The sequence below is a fragment of the Saccostrea cucullata genome, unplaced genomic scaffold, assembly GCF_032062105.1.
Source record: "Saccostrea cucullata isolate Sc308-1 unplaced genomic scaffold, CSIRO_AGI_Scuc_v1 ctg5535, whole genome shotgun sequence".
In the NCBI taxonomy this organism is placed as follows: Eukaryota; Metazoa; Mollusca; class Bivalvia; order Ostreida; family Ostreidae; genus Saccostrea; species Saccostrea cuccullata.
In genome coordinates, this window is record NW_026929700.1 from 1 (window position 1) to 24,842 (window position 24,842).

The window sequence follows — 24,842 nt, forward strand, 5'->3', positions numbered from 1 at the left end:
TTTTTCTCTGTATAAATAACTGTATCTCAGTTCTATTCTCAATAACCGTGTAGTGTAGGACGACGCTGTGAGACTTCCGTCTATATCGAAAGCAGGTTTTTGACTTGCCTAGATAGCCGAGCGGTCTAACGCGTAGGTCGAGATTTCAATCCCGGCTTGGGCGGAAGTAGGTGTCCTTAAAATTTGAATTTCTTTGTTCTTTCTATATAAATATTTCTTCACTTTGGACAGTTATGTTAGTTTAAGAGTTGATATGTAAAATGTGCTATATATATACTTACTTCTTTGTCTTCTTATATAGTTAAAATACACTATTATAGTAATCAGCAGATAAAGTGGCGTCAGTCCCAGTGCAACAGACAAGGCTAAGGTAACTGCTGGTGACATTGCAGAGGTAACTGGCTTGCTGTCATTTAATTTCAAAACATGTTTGAATTTCAAAAGTATCAATCTACGAGGATGAAATTAGAAAATAACAAACATTTATTATGCTCAAAAGTTCGACTAGACATTACAAACTGAGGACAGGGCAACACAGACCCCTGAAAACATCAATGGTTGGACATGTTGGACGAACGGCAATGAAGGAGTAAGCATTTCCCTTTTATCGGGCCACACCCAACTTAAGTCCTCTTTATTGATCAGGTAAATGTTTCATTAGAAATAAATACATATTATTGGACTTTTGTAACGAGCGCTGCATGAAAAAGATATCTAAATTAATTTTATTCTACCTCCAACTATACAGCTGTACTTGTCCGTACCTCCGTACATAACGCAGGTTTAAATGTCAAAGTAAGCCGTCAATTGTAAAAGTAAGAGTCTTCGCAAATGTCCATTTCCTTTACATTTAACAAAACAATTAAGGGCTCTTGACGGTGTAACTTGTTAACAGGGTATGTGTACTCCTACTAGGCAATTGTTTCTGTACTGTTCCCGTTTGTATTTTTTTACAGAATATATAAGGTTGTCCATAATTTTTTTTCAGCCTTTTCGTTGACTTTGAGGAAATTTTGTGCAAATTTTATTTAAAAATATCACATTAACATCTAATGCACTTACACATGTAAATTGTCAATCTAAATATTGCTATTTTTACCACCAAATTATCTGGACCTATTATTCCTCTGCACCAATATGTGTTTATATATGGCAATTTTAGAGGTATTGTGCATCGAAAAAATAAACTTTGTAATTCATGCATAGACCAACCTAGATGGTCAGTCTTTTTATTAAATCACAGTTTGATGACTTTTTACAAAAATTTTCATCTACGTGACTAAGAAGAAATCTCTGGAGCAGAAATATAAAAAGAAATATGGGAAAATTGTGATTATTTAGCGCCTTTTCAACAAATCACATAGTATCCAATAGGAAAATTTGGCAATTTTTTAGACCCCTCCCCCCCTCTGAGAAGTCGGGATGGTAAACATTCGATTTCTTAATCTGAAAACAATAAATATTATAGTAAATATTAATTAAAGAAAAATTATCAAAAGCCCAAGGGTAGGAATAATTAGACTTGGCCTCGTTGAAATAAATGTTTATTGATATATCTATAAAATAAAGATTGTATGCTAAGTATTTTATATTTTTCGTTGATGAGATCATTGAAAATGTTAAACTCCTTTTTAATATGATACCCATTTTCTCTTGCAGACAGTTTATAGAATTGATAATCCCATATTTTTATTAAATCAACAGAAACCTTTTTCAAAAATTGCGATGAGATAAAAGTGTTTCATTTTTCGAAAGTGTATTATATAGGAATGGTTATTTTGTAGAAATGATTCATTAGAACCCCTCATATTTACCTTTCATTATAGATGCAATTTGAATCTGCGATGTAACATCCTCTCTCAGAATTTACTTCTAGACAAGCTGGATCTGAAAAAAAGAACAGTTAAAAATAGTCATTTTGCTTTAAGGTATTTCGTTTCCAACGGAAAACTGATTCTGTAGGTATCATTTTATTTAAAGTTCTTTCTTCTTTTGGTATTGCGATTTTCGGGATTTAGTGATATTCTAAGGGTAACTTTGTCATGGAATTTTCTGGTAAACCACGTAACACACCAACGCAAAATTTACAGTGATGATATATCAACATATGACATGATGTTACATATATATCAAAACATGACAATGATTTCTTGTTTACTTGTTCGTTATCTCCATATCCTTCTTGTTAGTTCATTTTTACCGAAAGTTCGAAACGTCCACGTCCTCTAATGTCCGAACCTTTTTCAACTTTTACCAAGACGTTAACTTTAATACGAGGGTTGTTCGAAAAGATCGTAGACGACGTCAATCTTTTTTTATATTCCTTACTAAAAATTTAAAATAAACACAATATAATATGTAAAAATAATTGTTTTGTTGATGTGTGAAGTTTCATTCCATTCCACTTAACAGAAATCAATTCACTTCATTTTAAAATCAACATGTTTTGTAACCGCGGAGCACACTAAACGGGAATGTAACGTCAACCATGGCGTCAAGAATTTCTAAAAATACTATTCCTATTCATTTTGCAGAGTATAATCCAATGCCCACTCATTAAATCTTTTTTTGTAATACTTGACACTTAATTTTTAAGAATTGCTCTCATTGTATAATTTTCTTTGTTAAGGTTTTAATTTCTTTTATTGCTTAACTCTGCTTTCATAGGATACGCAACTCTGAAGCGTCTATGTCTTAGCTTGACATTCCAACTTTTTAAAGTTTTTGTTCAGATTTGTACAGTTGAACCGTAGCTTCACAGATTATCCTCATCCGGTAGAGAGTCTCTGTCACTCGAAAAACTGTCTGTACTATTTTTACAAACTTGGACAACTCGCATGTGACATATCTTCTTAATTCCTACAACATTTATAGAGTTTATTCAGGGTTTTCCTGAGTAAAATACAAAATTGCATCGTTACATGCTGCTCCATGACGTTCTAAAACGTCATCCTTTTTGTCGTTTTCAATAAGGACTACCTATCTTGTCAAGTTTATTTCTTTTCAACAAAGCAACATTTAAAGCCGTTATTTGGTATACAAATCGATGTAACAATTCTTAATTTGAATTTCTGCGTTTGTTTTCGTTTTTGCTCCATTTTACAGAGAATATGACTGCAAATATTGTATAGCGTAATGTCTATAACTTACTAAATGTAGACCTGCTCCGCGATCCGATTTTTGCATTTTTAAAATCTGGATATGTTTTGAATAAATCGTAATATTTTGGAAAATTTAATACAAACTGTTTGTATTTATTGTAAAAATATTTCTACCAAATTTGGTTAACATATGACGTCAAATAAAAAAGATATGACAGTTGTCCACGAACTTTTCGAATAACCCTCGTATCTCTAGCTTACTTCTTTCGTATTGGATTTTGATCAATCTTTCCAGGCTTATAGACTTGCAAACCGCCCTCTAATTTTTGTAATAGATCTTTAAAATTTCTTATCATTTATGAGTTATATCCTTTTGATTAGAGATAATTCCACTTAGATATGATCAATCATGACATTCTTCATCGTTCCTAAAAAAGAAGAATTTTAATATTTTTTCCCTTTCCATACCTATGTATAACTATTATAAAGATTTTTCATTTGTATTTCTATGGAAAACTTCTACTTTATTTCCATATTACTATATATTAAGTATTTAAAATCAAACATTCAGAATTATGTAATTACTATGTAATAGTACATGTATTGTTCGTTTCAGCCTTATTATCAAGACAAGTTGCTTTCATAACTTTTGCATAGAATTAAAAGTCATTGTAAATTTAGGTTTCACATTTAATTTTTGCTTTAAATGTTCTAAGACTAAATTTTGAACGGTGTGTTCCACACATTGATAATATAAATACCCGATGCTTAATAAACCACTTTCGAATTATTCACTGAACTTACACTTATAAATTTCTCTAGTCATGTAATGGTTTCTAGGACATCCGTATGAAAAACTTGTGCAGTTTTCAGCATTCATGTTTCCAGTGTTGTAAAGGTATGGGCAATGCTCACCTAAAACAAACAAAATGACCAGTACAATAAAAGAAGCCACATAAGTGTGCGACTTTTAAAAGATATTTATCGGAAAATGCTTTACTTTCCTAGATAAGTAACAATAAAAGTATCCAAGGACTCTGAAACAACAACATAATTTGATTAAGAAGTATTTTACCCCAAAAGCACGTACCTAATTGCCATGCAGGAAACTTTCCACTTCTGAAACAGAATTGAACAAGCTCTGTTTTGTTTTGGTTGGGAACACAAATATAATTATACTCCCCGTCAATCTGCGGACAAAGTTTGGAGGCAGCTTCCAAATATTCTTCCCAGCTTCGCGGACAACCGACAACTTTCGTCTTATTGAACATAGACGACATCTGAAAAATGTAGTGTAATTATACAGTTACCATACAGTGTATTTATGATTATCTACATTAAAGCTGACATGAACTCTTAAAAAGGCATCAGTTTTCATCTTTGTACGACTTACTACATTCCTGTACGCCCTTGTCCGCCATATTTCTTCGATTCCGCCATATTTAATCGAAGATTTTTGGCCACCTGTACCTGCTATATATAGCCTTGTAGAATTGTTTCACTTTAGTGATTTTCTAGCCTGGCTGTCGACATGTACACATCTCCGATAGCATAGTGTTTAGAAGTCCATAAACTGAATAAACTGACCAAATACATGTTTGAAAAGTAAGAATTCAACAAAAAAAAAAGAACTATACCGAGAATTAAATTATTTTTGAATGCATTTGCTGCAATACAGAAAATACACTAACACGGAATACATTCATGTACAGCAAAAATCCATGTAGGTCGAGAAAACGCGTCAAACGCAGTGATAAAACATTTACCTGAATATACTGCTATTGTTACAGGGATGTGCACATGTCGAAAGAATTATCCTATTTTACTTTTATTGAAAGATGCATTTCAGAAGTCATGTAATCCATTGCTAACTCAACAGTAAAAGATGCTTGGACACACGTGGCCCATGCCGATCATTTTATTTGGTCAGGGAAAATATCAAAGTTTGAAAGTTCAGTGGGGTTGATTGAAAAAAATGCAAGTAATTTTTTTCAAAACTAAACATTACTCTTGTCTGTAAATGTTGCAAATAGAATTTATGGTTACATGGTTTAAATTCATTAAATTTATAATAAAGCATGCATTATTACGAATCATTCACCTTTTGAAGATATTTTCCTGTGATATGGGGGGGGGAGGGTAATAAAACATGCATATTAACACTCTCATAAAAATAATTTAAGAAAAACGTCGGAAACAGATTGGATTTCTTTATGATCAATTATTATCAAATAAATACTGTGTATTGGCTTTATTAGACCTAATATAATTTGATTTAAAGTTATTTATAATTTTATGCACAATGAATGAAAACATACCCCACGCTCCCCTAAAAGTCGAAGTGCTGAAATTCCCAGAAAAAATAAAGGAATCGTAATTTCCTTGTTATATGCACATCTATGCACATTGTGTCCTAAATATCTGCAAAGTTTGACGAAATTGTGTGCAGCGGTTTATGAGGAAATGCGCTGAAAAACTGCTCATCTTTATATTCAAGATATGGCCAAAATCTAAATGTAAAAGTGCGGAAATTCCCGAAAAAATAAAGAATTCGGAATTTTCTGGTGATGTGCAAATCTAGACACACATTGACTCCTATAAATATCTCGAAAGTTCGACAAAACTCTGTGCATTGGTTTATAAGAAAATGCGCTGACCAAAAAAAGGGCTGACTGATGGGTCCAAAACATTATACCTCACGCAACTTGTTGCGAGGGGTATAATAAACGAGTTTGATTCTGTGGTACAGTGATAATGAAAACAGAATTTAATGTGAATTAAATTTCTAGACATAAATATTAATGATTACTAGAAAAAACAGATAGAAAGAGAGAGGAAACCCCCCGTTGGGATTTCCGCATTCTACCTACAATTACCTTTATAAAAATTCCATTGTCTGTGTTGCGGGTTCTTTCCCTAATGATTTCCAAATAATCAAAACAACTCAAAAACGTTTTCACATTTATATAGACAATTCATTGTACATAGTATTCCGGCTCTTGTCTGTCCACACAACGGTAAGTTACTACATCACACCATACTCCGTACACTGTGCACCATACACTGACACCATACACAAAACGACGTAGAACGTAGAACGTAAAACGTAGAACGTAGGACGGGACCTAAATAATACAACAATTGTAAACACATTAAGTTACACAGTTAAATACACAAAGCTACATACAAGTTATTACCCACATAACCCACCATACACGATAATGGGATAATAATGGGGTCAACATCACAGCGCTGCATCACAGAACTTGTATTAAATGCTTTTACACAATAATTACATCATTTTACATGTAACTTATACTTGCACACAGTTACTTCACTTACATAGTTACTTTACTTACATAGTTAATTTACTGTTTAGAATCATTATGAAACTAAATACGACAATACTAGAGCCGATACTATCAATTAATACTACTCACAATAATATTTATGAAACATACAAACTATACAAACGAACGAACGAACATTCAAACGAATAAACTAAAAATAAAATACGTTGAAATAACAAAGTTATCCCAGGACCGTTTAATTAACAAACAGAGAAGAAAATGTAAATAAAACATGTTACTCACCTCAGAAGTCAGTGTCTGTAATAACTCTTTAAAATATACTCAGTACTTTAACTTTACAAAACTTTGGCAGTAAAAATTGGTCAGTCAGAACTCGTGCTGTTATATCTCGAAAGCCGGTTTTTAAGAAGGGCGGAAGCCTAAACTCAGGTATATAAATACAGGTAATGTAGAGGTACCAAAGAGGGTGTTCGAAGGGGTCCAGAATAGGAAAACTGAAAGAAACTATGGAATAACGTTAGAACAATTATCACAGTAAATTTAAAATACAAATAGACGAAATAACACCGTAAATGTGACAATACCTCCCCCTTATGGAAAAGTATGCTAATACTTTAGAACACACATTTACGAAAGATTAAAACAAGAGTTCATATATACACAAATTGACACAAGTCATCACTGCCTACTAAGATAATCTGCTCCTTGATTATCCCTTCCCCTAATGGCGATAACTCGGTATCTATATGATTGAAGACCAAGTGCCCATCTCATGATCCTAGCGTTGATAACTTTGGCTTTGTTCAAATACATTAAGGACTGATGATCTGTTTCGATAAGGAACTCGCGTCCATAAAGGTACAGGTGGAACTTTTGGACTGCCCAAACAATTGCCAAGCATTCTTTTTCGATTGTGGAATACTTACTTTCACTGTCCTTCAACTTTCGACTTGCATACGCCACCGGAAGTTTCAAACCACTATGTTCATCAAACTGCATCAGCACAGCTCCAATTCCCCTATCTGATGCGTCAGTTTGAAGAATGAACTGTTTTGATAAATCTGGCAGTTTAAGAATAGGCGATTTCAAAAGCATTGCCTTAAGTGATTGAAATGATTTTTCCTGAGGTTGATTCCAAATAATTTTATTTGGCGACCCCTTCTTTGTCAGATCAGTGAGGGGTAGTGCAACAGACGAAAAATTGGGAATGAATTTCCTGTGGAAACTAAGGAGTCCTAAAAACGATCTTAACTGACGTTTAGTGCTTGGTGCTGGTGCCTCTTGAATTGCTCTTACCTTGTCTGGGTTTGGTTTTAACTGGTTCTCACCTACGATATGGCCTAGACACTCTAAACTCTTGTACCCTACAGCACACTTGGAAGGTTTCGCTGTCAAATTGGCGTTTCTCAGCCTGGTAAAGAGTTCGTGAAGAACTTCCAAATGCTGATCTAAGTCCTCTGTAAAAACAATGATATCATCGATAAAATTATCAATGTTTGACATTCCGTACAACAACTTACGCATCAGTCTGGAAAACGTCGCCGGTGCCGTCACCAAACCAAAGGGCATCACTCGAAATTGGAAGAGGCCTTTTGATGTCTGAAACGCTGTTTTGGGTTTAGCTGACGATGTTAATGGAACCTGCCAGTAGCCTTTTGATAAGTCGATCCTTGAAAATACCTTGTAGTTGGCAAACTTTGAAAAGATATCATCTGCTTTTGGCATCGGTTCTGCATCGAACTGTGAACATGCATTGATAGCTCTAAAATCTACGCAGAAACGAAAAGTGTCATCTTTTTTCTTCACAAGGACAACTGGAGAAGAAAATGGACTTCCTGATGGTTCAATGACATTCAATTCCAACATTTTATCAACTTCCTTATCAGCTATTTCCCTCATTGAAAATGGAATTGCATAAGATTTAACTCTGATTGGTTGAGTTGAGTTTATCTTAATGTCGTGTTCAATCAAATGGGTATAGCCAGGATCATCAGACAATACATCAGTAAACTGATCCAAAAGTGATGTTACCTTTTTTCTGTCTTCAGGTGATAACTCTGGGTTGATGTCCACACCTTTGGTACTCCCAACACTCGCTATGCCATACTCGTCATCTTCCTCCTCCGCAGTGCAGTCAATAACAGCAGATGTGACTAGAACTTCATCATCTTGATCTGGTTCCCCTGAATCATCATTCCTGTCAATGTACCTTTTAAGCATATTTACATGAAACGTCTTCAATTTACCTTTCATTTCAATCTGGTAGTCAACTTTGTTTAACTTCTTCTTGATGCTGAAAGGTCCTTTCCATTGCATCAGTAACTTATTTGAATCTGTGGGTAGCAATACTAAAACTTTATCTCCTACCTTCATACTCCTTGCTCTAGTTGACCTGTTGTAGAACCTCGCCTGTCGTTGAGAAGCCTTCTCCAAATTTTCTCTGGCTATCTCTGCCGTTGCCTCAAGTCTCTCTCGTAAATCCAAAACATACTGATAAGTAGACTTTACCTGATCATCGTCTATCTCTTTTGTCCAAAGCTCTTTTAAAATGCCCATGGGCCCTCTTACGTGTCTTCCATACACTAAGTCAAAAGGCGAAAAGCCCAAACTTTCTTGCGGCACTTCCCTGTAAGCAAACAATACTGGGTTAATATATTTATCCCAATCACGTGGACGATCGGAGCACATACGTTTTAACATTTGTTTGAGAGTTCCGTTAAACCTCTCAACCAAGCCGTTTGTCATAGGGTGGTAAGGGGTAGTAGTGAGTTGATTTAACGATAGTAGCCGACTTACCTCTCTCATAATTGATGATGTAAATTGAGAACCCATATCGCTCAACATTTCCTCGGGAACTCCAATTCTAGAAAATATGTCTATGAGCGCCTCCGCAACTCTCTCCGTTTCAATGGACGGCAGTGGTACAGCTTCAGGGTATCTAGTAGCAAAATCGACCAAAGTAAGAATATACCTATTCCCTTTGTCGGTAATTGGATGCATAGGTCCGACGATGTCTACGGCAACTCGCTTGAAAGGAACATCAATAAGTGGCATCTTCTGAAGGGGGTACTTAGAAACCTTACCTTTTTGTATGGTCCTTTGACAGATGTCACAAGAACGACAAAACATCTTGACATCAGTCTGTAGTCCAGGCCAGTAGAATTCAGAAAGAATTCTTGACGATGTACGTGATATAGCCAAATGACCAGACATGATTGACTCATGTGCCAATTTCATGACAATTTCCCTGAATTTCTTTGGGACTACAAGCTGTTTGTAAGACTTACCTGATTCAGTCTTGGTTTGATATTCACGATATACAAACCCATTCAGCATGAACCATCGTATTGTTGCAGTTCGTTTGTCAACCACTTGTCCGGAACTTGCCCATTGTCGCATTCTCTGCAGTGAGTCATCGGTTTGTTGTTCTAGTTTAATCTCGTCTGGAGTGATGTTTCCCTTAAGTATTTCTGGAACTTTGAGTTGAGGATACTGTTTTAATTTTACCTTTGCTTGTTGACGGGTTTCAACAGCATTTGCTTCTGACCATTCAGGATCAGGATCTCCAGGTGCTCGTACCTTAGCTACATTCCCGATGATTAGATCGTAGACTGGCTTCTCCATACACCATGCTTCAAATGTTCCTGTAATATAGGGCGTGTCAACAAAGATGGAAGCAACTGGTACTCTAATAGATGAACCATCTGCCAAAATGCATGTTTGAAACTTATCTTGAATCAAATTTGCTTCACCAATCTTACTTCTTCGAACCACTATGCCGCTGCATCCTGTGTCTCTTAGTACCGTAACTGGCTTACCTTCAACAAAACCTGCTGATACTGGCATGTTGTGTTGCAGTTGGTAGCATGATGGTGAAACTCTTGTGGATGCATCAAGATTCATAGAATTGGTTCCAGTGTCTGTTGGCATTGTGCTAACAAAAGTTACCTTTTCTGCGTGTTCCTCTGTACTAGCCGAAGAATTATGGCCTTCATTCTGTTCTTCTGTTGTTACAGCACCGATCTTTGGTTTTGTTCTGCATTCCGATGCAATGTGCCCTATCCTGTTGCATTTAAAACAACGTCTTTCCGATTTTGGAACAAATGCTTTGTTTGAATTTTGTATTCTCTTCTCACCTGAAAAGTCTTTGTGATTTCCAGAACCAGAACGAAACTTCACTGGGTGTTGAAATTCATTGCCTTTGACATTGCTGAGGGTCGCAGCGTTGGTCATTCTTGCCTCTCGATACTGGTCTGCTAATTGTGCCATCTCCTGTATACTCTTTGGTGTTCTCTCTTTTAGAAACAAGGTCAAATCTCTGTTACAAGTATTCAAAAACTGATCACGCAATACTAAGTCAAATAATGCCTCAAATGTCTCTGCTATTTTGGCCATTTTTAACCACCTTAGCAAATAACTACTCATTCTAACAGAAAATTGTACGAATGTCTCACCCGTTTCTGGTTTTGCTGATCTGAACTTGTGTTTAAACCCGTCCTCTGTAAGCTCATAGCGTTTGAGGAGTGCTATCTTCAGGTTGTCATAATCTAAAGCATCATCTGCTGGTAATAATGCATAAATATCGAGAGCCCTACCTTTAAGGAGTGCACTTAGACTCATAGCCCAAGATGTTTTCGGCCACTTTTGTAACTCTGCATATCGTTCAAATCTACGTAAATAGCTGTCCATTTCATCCTTCCCATCCTCAAAAGCCGGGATTTTTGGACCTTTGAACTTAACACTTACCTCCTCAACCCCTGCTATTTTCAACTTCTCTTTCTCATGAAGCATTTCCATTTGTTGTTGATGAGTCAGCTGCTGCAGCTGCATCTGTTTATCATGTTTCTCCTTCATCCGCTGGTACTCTAGCTCCTCTTTCAGACGTTCTCTTTCTGCCAGCCGCTCTTCTCTCTGAATATCCTGTTGGTGTCTAACGAATTCTCTAAGAGTATCTTCTTTGTAACCTAACGATACTCCGTAATCAATAATCTCTTTCAAAGCTTCTGCCATGATCAAAATTCACAAAACACAAAATCATACAAACAATAAAAGACAGCTGAAATTAGAAATTTCCCCACATACCAGTCTCTACACACCTGAGTTTAGTTGCTAAACTATACACGCACTTTTTAGTTACTTACGCGATACGCGATGTTAAAACGCTAACTACTTACAGACACACAACTTACTGAAGTGCTGAATTTGGAAATTTCGTAATATCAGCGTCAACTGCTGACCTCCAGGTCCCGAACAACTAGGTCACCAACTAATCTACAAAATACAGTGAAAACAATTGAATGGAAATTAAACAAGTGATATTTCAACAAAATATGTTTCTTTGATTGATAAACAAAATTCAATAAAAAATTCAAATTATCAAAGTTTGAAATTCAATTGAATTTAAATTATTCAAAAATCAAAAATACAAATGTTAATTTTGACAATAAAGGCAAACACTAGCACATTAGGAATTCTGTTCAATGTCTTGGATCAAATCCAACGCATGAAGAAAGGTTTCCCTCAAGAGATCAAAGTTCCCTCAGGCACTGTTTCCAGTTGAACTTCCAGGATCTTGATTGTCCGTTGGGTTGTCTCTTTGGAGTTGTAGCCCAAACCATTGGAAATACTGTTGATTTGATCCCAAATGCTCCAGAGATCCTAGACATACCACAATGCTCCAGAGATTCGAGACATACCACGTGTCCCAGACATCACAAGTCGAAGAGATTCCACAGGTCGTCGTGATACCACTCGTCGACGTTATCATGCTTGTTGTTTTCCTTTGATCCTACATGTTGAAGAAATCCCACTTCTGACACCATTTGTTGCGGGTTCTTTCCCTAGTGATTTCCAAATAATCAAAACAACTCAAAAACGTTTTCACATTTATATAGACAATTCATTGTACATAGTATTCCGGCTCTTGTCTGTCCACACAACGGTAAGTTACTACATCACACCATACTCCGTACACTGTGCACCATACACTGACACCATACACAAAACGACGTAGAACGTAGAACGTAAAACGTAGAACGTAGGACGGGACCTAAATAATACAACAATTGTAAACACATTAAGTTACACAGTTAAATACACAAAGCTACATACCATACACGATAATGGGATAATAATGGGGTCAACATCACAGCGCTGCATTACAGAACTTGTATTAAATGCTTTTACACAACAATTACATTATTTTACATGTAACTTACACTTACACACAGTAACTTTACTTACATAGTTACTTTACTGTTTAGAATCATAATGAAACTAAATATGACAATACTAGAGCCGAAACTATCAATTAATACTACTCACAATAATATTTATGAAACATACAAACTATACAAACGAACGAACGAACATTCAAACGAATAAACTAAAAATAAAATACGTTGAAATAACAAAGTTATCCCAGGACCGTTTAATTAACAAACAGAGAAGAAAATGTAAATAAAACATGTTACTCACCTCAGAAGTCAGTGTCTGTAATAACTCTTTAAAATATACTCAGTACTTGAACTTTACAAAACTTTGGCAGTAAAAATTGGTCAGTCAGAACTCGTGCTGTTATATCTCGAAAGCCGGTTTTTAAGAAGAGGGCGGAAGCCTAAACTCAGGTATATAAATACAGGTAATGTAGAGGTACCAAAGAGGGTGTTCGAAGGGGTCCAGAATAGGAAAACTGAAAGAAACTATGGAATAACGTTAGAACAATTATCACAGTAAATTTAAAATACAAATAGACGAAATAACACCGTAAATGTGACAGTCTGTTGTCCAGGTCCAGGTTCGACTCGTACGTTTGAGCATAGGTGTCGGGGGGGGGGGGGGGGGGGGGGGTGGTGGTGGTGGTGGCTTTTTTTACAAATATATACATAGTATAGACATTCAACATGGCTGCGTAGGTTTAGTCTCCCCCCCCCCCCCCCCACGTTCCACAGACAAGTCGCAGTTTAGGTTAAAAAAGAGGAAAGTGCTGGTGTTTGGAGAAAAAAATTGTTACTGAAGTTCGAACCTACCCCTCCCCCCTCCCACCCCTTTCCCCCACACGAAATAGGATATTCGTGTTTTGGAAAAGGACATCTCCCCCTTTTTTTAAGCTTTTCAGATTTTTTGAATGTATAAAAAATTTTCTTTGCACGTAGCCCCCCCCCCCCCCACTTTCAATTTGCTTCCGACGCCAATGCGTTCGAGAAGGTATTTGAGAAAGTTCCCAATATACCCATTCCTGTGATGTATATTTTGCGCTTATTATATCCCCCGCTTGAAAAGTGGGAGGGTATATAGTAATAGTTATGTCCGTCCGTCGGTCTGTTACGCTTTGGGGTACCCATCTCTTATCCGCAAATCCTCTTATACCACTTAGTGAAATTTAATAAAACTTTCACAGAATCTTAGGTTTATTACATATTACCATTGTGCACCTCCTATTTTACTCTTTGATCCGACACGTATTTTGGGTTTAGCGACAACAGCAACATATGGACTTTGCCATTATAGCCATATGGGAGGCGGGGGTATCATTTAGTGAGCCCATTGCTCACAATACCTCTAGTCTCTCTTTCAATTTGGCCGTTTGGGTTAAACTCTCGTCCAAATTAAAATTATTATTCAATTTATGAAGTTTCGACATCCCGCCTGGAAAAAATCCTTGAACTGTCCTAAGGCTTAATAAATGGACAGCACAAAGTGCGTAGGAGCTTATACCTATTGTCTTCCCACAAATTTTTATTAAAATAGAAAATTTGGTGTTATGACTAGTACTATTTCACCAAATTTTCTATTTTGATAAAAATTTGTGGGAAGACACTATTATTGCCCAAAGGGATGGTTACAGAGTGAGAGAGAGAGTTCAATATACAAAAGAGTAGATAAAAATTATCCGTATTCAACCAGTGTCAAGAATCCCTACCCGTGCTTTTAAAATTATCTCCTAAATACCTCTACAGAAATTATTTTTATATATAAAAAAAAAATAGCTAGACTATCAGGCAGGGATACTGAAATCTCGAAAGACTCTCTATAAAAACATAAATATAAAACATTTATATTCCTCAAAATGCACATAGTTTGTGGTCACATTTAAAAAAAAAATTCAAAATTGAATTCGGCAGAGATGTCTGTCTTCTAAGAATATTTTTATCACGGTCATGTCAATTTTTTTTGCACTCCCCCCCCCCCCCCCCTGCCTAAAAAATCAAATGCCTAAATGTCAATCTGAACAGGGGATGGCATTTCTTTGTGTGTTAAAGGACGTATAGATCTATGTACACATTGTATTCTGGTTAATTGCTTTTAAGATTTGAAGTAAATAATTACCGTACATCAAATTACTTGGTTTAGATTTGAGATTATACTAAAATAATCAGTTATAATTGACAAATGAATTTTGCGACGCAAACCAACTGCAGACTATATACATGACTTTGTATAGAATGTATATTAGAACTACATGTAGATAGACAATTCACAATTGTAGCTTATGAACATCGGTTATAATACCCCCCTTCAGCCGCGCAGATACCAAATAACTTCTCTTTCCACTTGTGATATTTTCCCTGACCAAAATCTGATCAGCACGGACTTAGTGTATCGATTTGCTAGTCTGTACGGAGTAATGACAGTGTGTTTACTATTGAGCTTTTACGGAGTTTATTTCTTTTTTGTGATGCATATTTCAATAAATGGAATTCAGGATGTATATCACTTGACTTGTGCACATCTTCGAACCGATGCAGTAACCCTATTACCAGGTATGAGTACGTTTACAGCGTTCGAGGCGTTTTCTCGATATGCATCAATTGCATAGGACCTGCAAATCAAAGACGTTGGTTGTTTTGTTCCATTCAAATTATATAATATCAAATTGTGTTTGCAGATTTTACTGCTTTTTATTTCAAGTTTATTCTGCATAAATTGGCGCACTGTAAAAATACGTACTCGTGCATCTAAATTTCTCACCAAATTTGCATTTTTTTTTCTTTTGATTCAAATCAATAATTATTCAGAAATATGATTATTATGTTGTTTATTGTGGTTTTGAAATGTCTTGATCTCTTTATGGGTTCTCATAAAATTATGCTTTACCATCGGAGATGTGCACAAGTCGATACCCAAACCAAAAAATCATTCAAGTGTAACGAGCGCATTGGGGTATATATCGTTACAATGAGACAAGGAATCTGAAAGAAATATGGCGGAATGCGGCTATAGTTGTTATGAAACAAGTCGTACATAGATGAAAATGTTGCGTTTTTAAGAATTCATGTCAGCTTTAATGAAAAGCTCTATTTTCTTCATAGGAATCTAAATGACAGTTTGGTGTATGTTACAGTCAAAATATTACATACTAGAATTGGAGTTTCGAAAATTTAGAAATTTACACAATATGATACATTAAAATAGATGTGAGCTAATCATTAAGACTAATTTTTAAAATAATTTGATACCAATAAAAAGGAATTTGATTCTATTTTGAAAGTACTTTGTCATGTTTTATTGCAAGAAATCATTTTTGTTTTTATACTTTGAGATAAATTTATTTTTGTCTTAAATTTCAAATAAATTAATTATTGAATCAATAGATTCAAGATTATTTTTATATATCGTTATTAATTTATATGTGTTGTCATTATGAAAGTCACACTGACCACTAACAAATACACATGCTAACATATTTTCTTACGATCTACGACAAAATATTATCAACTGTTTGAAAAATCATCCTGAATATTAAGCATCAAAAAAGGAAGAAGGCTGTTAAATCATGGTACTTTTAAAAATTAAAGTTTTGATGAGTTCCATACCTCATTCTAAATACAAAATAGTTACCTTAAGAGTCTGCAAAGTTTTGGCTTGCAACAGTATTGCGCAGATAAATAAGATGGCGGAAACATAGGTTAAGTATATTTTAAGATAACAGATTAAAATAACACAAACAATCAACAGTGTCCTCCTATCATACATTATAGAGATAACGAACAGTAATCAAGCTTAAAGTCCATAGAAACAATGAAATATCGGGAGCTGAGCAAACAGTCACGAGCACTAGGATCAGGTGCCATGGAGGAGTTAAATCCCTGTCGACAGGTCACACTTCTCACTCTGCTTATTTTTAGGATTGGGAAAATAACAAAAGTTCGTAGACAATTTAGTGTGTAACTAATGGCCTAATAATAAGTATGAAAAACGTCAGACAGCCTTCAACATGTTTGACTAAATGATAGATTTTATTTCCAGACAAGGTAATTGCGTAGTCTATTGGACTTGTGAAATCATGACTTCAAACCAAATTATTGTTTCAACGACTTGTTTGTCAATAACTTACCTCCTTTTAGACATTGTTCATACGCAGAGTATGTTCTTGCATATCGAATCGACTGGGAGACATAAACCCACAATACAGGTTATAATTTTATATTGCTATGTCATGTGAGGGAAGTTGACGAGTTGAAGTTATCACATTTATGATAAGTTTTTGTTTAGGCTACCATTTTCGTTTCAAGTGTGTCAGAGTCTGTGGTATTCTTTTTATTTAATGTTGACTAAGAAATATCATAGATGGTTTGACATATGAATGGGAGTATAACTATTGACAATTGAAACTACTCCAGTATATCTTCAATATCTATATCTATTTAAAGCCAATTTAGCAATTTTTTTTCTTTTTATCATAAGTAAGTTCTTTTAATATAGTCTACCTCACTTGAGTACAAAAAAATTAAGCTTATAGCTGGACACAGTTGGTATCCATGGGGAGACAGACGGATTGTTAAAGAACTTCTCCAAAAACTACACAGATATTGTCAATCAGTAACTCAATCCTCCTTCATATCATCTTTGGAGAACTTGATTGTACTATTAGAAAGTTTAAACGAAAAAGTTTTGCAAATAAGGAATGACAAGAACGTTTATGCATTTCACTTTTATTGAAAAAGCAGCTACATGTAACTGTGCAGTCAAAAAGCCCGTAGCCCGTTTTACAAAATAACTTTATGTTCTACCTTCACCAGTTTAACCGAGCAAAGATTATTTATAGAATAAAAATAAAAACACATTTATATAGGATGAACTCGCATGCGCGAGTGCAACATATTTTAACGAAGTGTATACGGTATACAAAGCAGTCTTTACTTTGACCTCTTCAATCCATACCATTCTATAAAAGAAAAAGACTCAGACAAAGAAACAACATCAAAACGAACAAAAACATGTACATGTCCAATACTGGAAGTGGTGGGTGGGGGTGAGGATTAGTCTGTTACAATGTAGCAGTGAACTTTTAATGACTTAAAACACCCGAAAATATACATTATACGAGACTGAATCATGCGTAGCACGGATTTCAGTATTCACCCGTAAACAAAATGAACAACCAGTCGATCTCATTTACCGTGTGGCATGTTCTTTTGGATTGTATGGCGTTGTTTTGATAACGTTCGGAACCGCATTCGACAGCGTTGGTGGCAGAGATAATGAATGTAAATTTGAGTGAGAAGTATTTATGGCAGCATGATTTAAATTTAATTGAGAAGTTGTTGCGGCAGCATAATAGACATTTGATTAAGAAGTATTTGTGACAGCATGGAAAACACTTTATGGCGGTGAGTATATACGTTCTCCTGTTATGGTCAGGGAGCTGTGTGTCAGACGCGTAGGGACCGACGGAGTTGACGTAGAAAAGGTTGTTTCTTCTGAATCTGAAAGAAGACTCCGCGACTTCATCAGACCCTGCAGGAACCTGAAAAATGGAGGAGCTGTGGAAGTTGCATTGGTTTGCGGTGGGGTTGTCAATGTATCTGTTAGGTATAACCCCCTAAAGTTTCCTGTTGACATAGTCTTACCGTTTCGAAGTTCCAATAGTAGCAAAGATGCTGACAAAGCAGGAAGTCAAAGGATTCTTTACCAGTTTTTGTCAACTTGAAGTATTTTTGCTTGATTGGGTTGGGTTACCAGTTTACTTATTTGGTCAGGTGTTATTGTGAGTTTTGCTTTGGTAGTGAGGGTGTTTGCGAGCACTTGTGTGTCTTCGTTGCTCTCAGTTATGTTGTCATTTAAAAGAAAAAGGGTTATTAAAGAAATCATTTACTAGTATGGAATGGAAATGTAAATATAAAGAGGGATTACAAAATAATCTGAAACAAATTCACCATGATCATTCAGGTTATAACAAATATGACAGTATAAATACAGAAAATATTTTAAATACGATGAAATCAAGAAACAAAAGACGATAAAATAAAGTGTGATGTTGATATGATACAAACAGACATACTTTAAAAGAAGACAGATAATTAGAATGAAAATTTATTAAATGAAAATGGAAATACGAAGAGACGGAATGCAGGCATGTAGAGCTCTTCAGATCTATATCAATGATAAGTTTTCTCTTTGTTTTGTGACTAGGTTTCAAGTCTATATCTTTATTAGTTCTACTGGCTGCTTCAAGATCATGATCGGATTAATTATAACGTATGATTATGCGTTGTACATAATATTCAAGCATTTATCTACATGACTAAGGTTTCCTTACTCTCATATGCGTACAATGCATAGATATGTATACCACATTTTAAGTTGAATTTTCTTACATTAGTCATATTCTGCATATATAACAAACACACGTGTTTTACCGAAACGATTAAAACTATATAAAGATTTAGTGAAAAAAAATCAATTGATTATAAAATTTTGTAAAATTGTGATCATTCTATTTAAAATTGCCGGCGTGAAAAAAAATTACTACATTCATCATTAAAAAGCTTAAACCCATTTTCAACATACATGTTTTGTAATCAGAAAATTATAAACAAAATAAAATTTCAATTCTATAGCTAGTCACCATTCTTTTTGTTAAATATAACTTATCTTGAAGAATGGTTGTATGAAGTGTTGAAAAGTCGTTCGTTTTAATGTTTTCAATTTTGGTAAATTATTTTTTAATTTTTTTTTTAAGTTGGTTGGTGATTTTTGGCTCCACATGTGATTAACAACATTCTTTCAAATATAATTTTTGACAGTATTCCTGACATTTCCCCTTCCCTGTTGCTACTATTTAAATGATGAGTAAAAAAAGAGGCGTGGTAGCATATTTATTGGAACCTAGCTGTAATGTATATCCTTTTCGAAGAATATTAATACAGTTGAGGAAATCAGTTTGAGTAAAGTAACTCAAATTCAGTTTGATTGTTGGGAATAAACAAATACATTTTAAACTGATATAATTATGATTTTGAAAATTTTCCTCCTTAGAAAGGGAACTATCAGTAAAAATGCACTTATTTAATGACTACGTGGAAAACAGTCAAACTGTTGTCCCGAGAGACAACAGATTGGCTGTTTCACAAAGTTCTGATTAAACAACTGTTTTATTACCTAAACTACTATATTATTAACTGAATTGGAGCAAAAACACACCTACACATACAAACATATTTCAACAACCGTTTATTCAAACACTGGAAAACTGAAAACAATGTAGAAAGAATATTTACTACCCTGCTTTTATTTCTATGTTCAGATTTCCTCTGCAATAAGACTCGCCCTGCTGACCACATTTCGTGGTGATCATCAAGTTCAAGTTCCAGTCCATTTATTCACTTAAAACCATTTCAAATATATGGTACATGTGGACAATGAAAAATATTTACAGCATATATGAATTCAGGTCAAAGGTACAAGTATATGATATACATAGTCAGAAAATAATATGAGTGAGAAGGATAGGAAAAAAAAAACATACATCATACATGTAATTATGAAATAAATGAGAAAAAAATCATGAAGCACAGACTATTTAAATCATATATTTTTAACATACATGTACATGTAAATATACCATTTTTTTTAAATGTCTTAGCATCTTGTTTTATAATCACGTGAATGAATTTGAGTATATATTTGGTCTAGTAAATAGAATTCATTAATATACCTTTTCCTGATGTGTGACAAATAGATTGTTTCTGCATGTGCAATACAAGTAATACAATTATTAACATACAAAGTAAACACAAATCTTTATCCCTGTCCCTCCTCGCTAGTCATACACACACATTTATAAATAATTTGATAACCAATTTAAACATGCCGAAAAAATTAAAAGCTTCTAATGGGCCTATGGTCAATCTTTGGTAACTAAAAGCGTAATTGATAAATAATTTATACAAAGACAAGATGTAATAAAACAAAATATAATTAATTTTTTAGATTGTGTTCACCAAAAACATTTTTTTAAAAATTAAGAATTTAACCCTTAGAAAACTCACTTTACAAAATAGTTAGAACGATAACAATAAGGCCAGCGTTACGGTTTTTACGGACATTACTAAGTCTTATTTGAATACACTGATTGAATACACTTCTTGAATACACTGTACTCAGAAAACATTCATATAGCATTGATTGATTATCTTCATATATCAGACGAGGGGGCTTGTCCTCCTGGTCTGATATCTGAAAATTCACGAGTTAAAAGGTACTCTATATGTTTTATTTATAATTGTTTCGGTGTTTTTCCTTTGAAAACAACTGTGGGTTTTTTTTTTTTTTTTTTTTTTTTTTTTTTTTGATACATCATGACTTTATGTCATCTAACAACCATGCTCTATCAAACACAGCCATTCTAATTACCCTGACCTCACATTCTGAATAGAAAAAAAAACAAAGTAGCAAGCTAAGCAAAATACAAAGTCATGTAAAAACAGTGGCGGTACTAGTATACCTTTCATATCTTTGTACCAAGAAAATTAAATGTTGCATACCGATTTTTCCAAAATGGAGTTCACACAGCACATTTTGTGCATTTTTAAATGAATGTTTAACTCTCATAAATTTGAAGTGTAACAAACCTGACTTCACACAATGCAGTACGGGAAAAAAGATGGATATTCCGAGCCGTCCTGTTTTATCAGTTCCAACACAAATCGCTGTATTCCGTAATTCAGAGAATCGCTGTACATCTTGGTCAAAAGTGGACGTTTGCCCGTACGATAATCGTTTAAATTTTCTATTTAGTATAATTTTTACAAGTGTTAAGATTGACTGACATGACGAATTTTCCCGCAATTATTTCGGTTTTCACTGAGAATTGCCATTATAAGCTCAACCCCACAACTGTCATCCATGGCGTTTAGACTTGAATGGGCGAGGTACTGTAGTTCTAAAGTTCAAAGAAATACAGCGCGCTAAACTTTTTGAATCACGGGCTCTTTTTCACGTTGGTCATATAAAATGTTATGATTTACCTGAGAACAATGATACAAGCTTAGTGTGAATTACTGGTGCGTAAATCACACAGTCTTGCACGCCAGCACATTTTTCATGATGCGCTAGCGCGTTTATGTATGGCACGCCAAATTCACAAAAATGAGCTAAACATAGTTTCATAGTTGATAAACTAGGTTCATCGACTGTAAACTATAGTTTACAATCCGTGAACTATAGATAACAATTCGTTAACTATAGTTTTCATCTGTAACACTATATTTCACGGTTGTTAACCATAGTTTACGAATGCTAATCTAAGTTTATCTGTCTGTAATAAAACGATTTTATTGATAATCATAGATTCACGTCTGTAAATTTTAATTTACAATCGTAAACTGTAGTTAAGGGTTGTTAATCACAGTTTCACAAATCGTGAAACTATATTTATCAGATCGTTAACTATAGTTAAGAGTTGTAAACCATAGTTTACAAATCGTGAAACTGTATTTATCAGATAATCTATGTTTTGTAATCGCAAATGATTGTTTTCAGTGTTAAGTATAGCATGTATAGTTTACGGTTCTGAAATAGATTATCGCGTTAACTATGGTTTACATGTGTAAAATATAGATTAACGTTGTTAACTATAGTTTACAGTCCGTAAACTATAGTTTACAACTGATAAACCTAGTTTAACAACCGTGAAATTATGTTTAGCTCATTTTTGTGAATTTGACGTGCCATATTTATGAAATATCTCCTTAAATGACCAATGAAAAAACGCCATGGATGACGGTTGTGATTTTATGCTATGGCAATTCTCGGTGGAAACCGAAATTATCTTGCTAAATTCCTTATGTCGGTTACTCTTAAACAGGTTGGGGGGAAACGTAAATTCCGCTATAATAGTGGTATTTCACTATTATAGTGAAATTACGCTATATTTCCAGTCGTGGATACCCTCAATTACACCTGATACCATTAAAGGCGTTTGAACCGCACGTCATGATGGGTATTACAATGAACAAAAACTGTCATGCTTGCATGTTTTGAATTTTAATAAATTTTCTACCGTTGCGTTTGAAAATGCGAGCACTCTTTTTTTAACGGACGTTGCATTTTTAACATAGCAACCGACGATTGCGGGGATATATAAGCCTGTTTGAATCTCACTTATTGCTCATTAATGTGCACAAATTAATGTTTGTTACAATTGTCAACTTAAACTGGAAAGGGTTTATTGAATTAAACAAGAAAAAGATTATTTCTGTCTGCATGGTTACGGGTATGGAGGCCCGTTATAGTAAACGGAAAGACCCATTATAGCAAACATGAAAAAAGAGTGTATTGATAAACCCAATATTTTTTCTCTCAACAAAATCAATTTATATAAACAGTCCCAGAAAATATATCTAATTTTCAATATCGGCTGGTTAATTGTTTATTTCAGAAAAAAAGACTCAATTTTTTTCGGTGTCGGTACCCAATATTTAACAAGAGTGTCTGTAACCTTATTTTAACACATGTTCAAATAATTATAATTCAACCATCTTTTTAACTCCGCACAAATGTATCTTATTAAACATTTAATGGTTATGCACTTAGGCAAAAATGATTTAACTTTAAAATCTGAGAGAAATAGCTATATTTTTTTTTTTTTGGTTACTTAAAAAATATTCATATCTAATTATATTCATATGAAATGAAAGTATATAGCAAAAAATCACACTAAAAGTATTAATTTTTCAGACTTTTAGATTTATGCCATTATATTATTGTTTAAACTACAAGGAAACTTCAAATAACAAATCATCACTGCTCAGCATAAGAAGTGTAGAAAATATCTTCGACTCAATTTATATTTTCCACAATTAAAAATTGATGTGTAACATCAAATTTAAATTAGCCGCAAACAATTAAGCATTTGAAAAAGTACTTTCACAATTCTGAAAGCATATCCATGCAATGGAAGTGCAAGATATTCAAAGCTGAAGCAGAATCTTGAAAAGCGTATATTTTCATTTACAATCTTTTATCAAAGACTTCATAGGCGTCAGAACCGGAGGGTGCTAGGGGCGCCTAGCCCCCCCCCCCCACTTTCTTGCAAGGATAGACATTTTCTTTGTATTGAAAATTGGGGTTTATCTTTTGTGTTGGTTTAACCCCACCCCCCCCCCCACCCCCACTTTCAATTAGCCACCCTTTCAATTTGCTTCAGACGCCTATGGACTTTATTACATCGATGAATATACCAGGGTATATCTGATGAGCAAATGCATTAAAATATGTATATCCGTACTTATTAAAAAAATTATTTGTATTGCTTTGAAGACAGTCTGAAATAAAAATGACCGAACCACGTGCACCCCGGATCTTGATCATGCACGTGATAATTCCTATGTTTTCTGCAAAATAGGCTATGCCGTAAGGCACTGTGCAAAATGTCGAAACGAAATTATTCTTGTATCATTGGCAGCATTCGCAGCTATAAAATATATTCAAAACAATTTTTACGAGAAGAGTTTTTGATTTTTTATTAACCATGCACTTTATGCACCACGTCATTATGATGCGACCGGAAAATCAAAATTTCCTTTTATATATATGTAATACCTTTTGTTACCTCTTTTTACGACTTATGTAGCCAAAAATTATCAAATAACTTGATGAGAAATGACAATGAAATTGAAACATTATAACAATAATATTTTAAATTTTACTGATGATTTTCTACATGCATGTTATCAATGAAGAATTAAAATACTGAACTTTTACAAAAATAACTTCTCATTTCCCATGTTCACTATTTAACAACCATGTACAAAAAGATCGGCTGCAGCAGCGGTCGATAATAATGGGTCTTTCCGTTTACCATAACGAGCCTCCATACCCGTAACCATGCAGACAGAAATAATCTTTTTCTTGTTTAATTCAATAAACCCTTTCCATTTTAAGTTGACAATTGTAACAAACATTAAATTGTGCACATTAATGAGCAATAAGTGAGATTCAAACAGGCTTATATATCCCCGCAATCATCGGTTGCTATGTTAAAAATGCAACTTCCGTTAAAAAGAAAGTGCTCGTATTTTCAAACGCAACTGTAGAAAATTTATTAAAATTCAAAACATGCAAGCATGACAGTTTTTGTTCATTGTAATACCCATCATGACGTGCGGTTCAAACGCCTTTAATGGTATCGGGTGTAATTGAAGGT

At 34.4% G+C, this 24,842-nt stretch overlaps 1 protein-coding gene across 1 annotated transcript; it reads right to left on the minus strand.

Annotated features, from left to right (window-relative positions):
- Positions 1-7,090: 7,090 nt before the first annotated feature.
- On the minus strand, positions 7,091-11,422 carry LOC134281873 (uncharacterized). The gene has a single exon (XM_062764309.1). It carries the CDS (start codon positions 11,420-11,422, stop codon positions 7,091-7,093), a length of 4,332 nt encoding a protein of 1,443 aa, XP_062620293.1.
- Between the last annotated feature and the right edge of the window lie 13,420 nt (positions 11,423-24,842).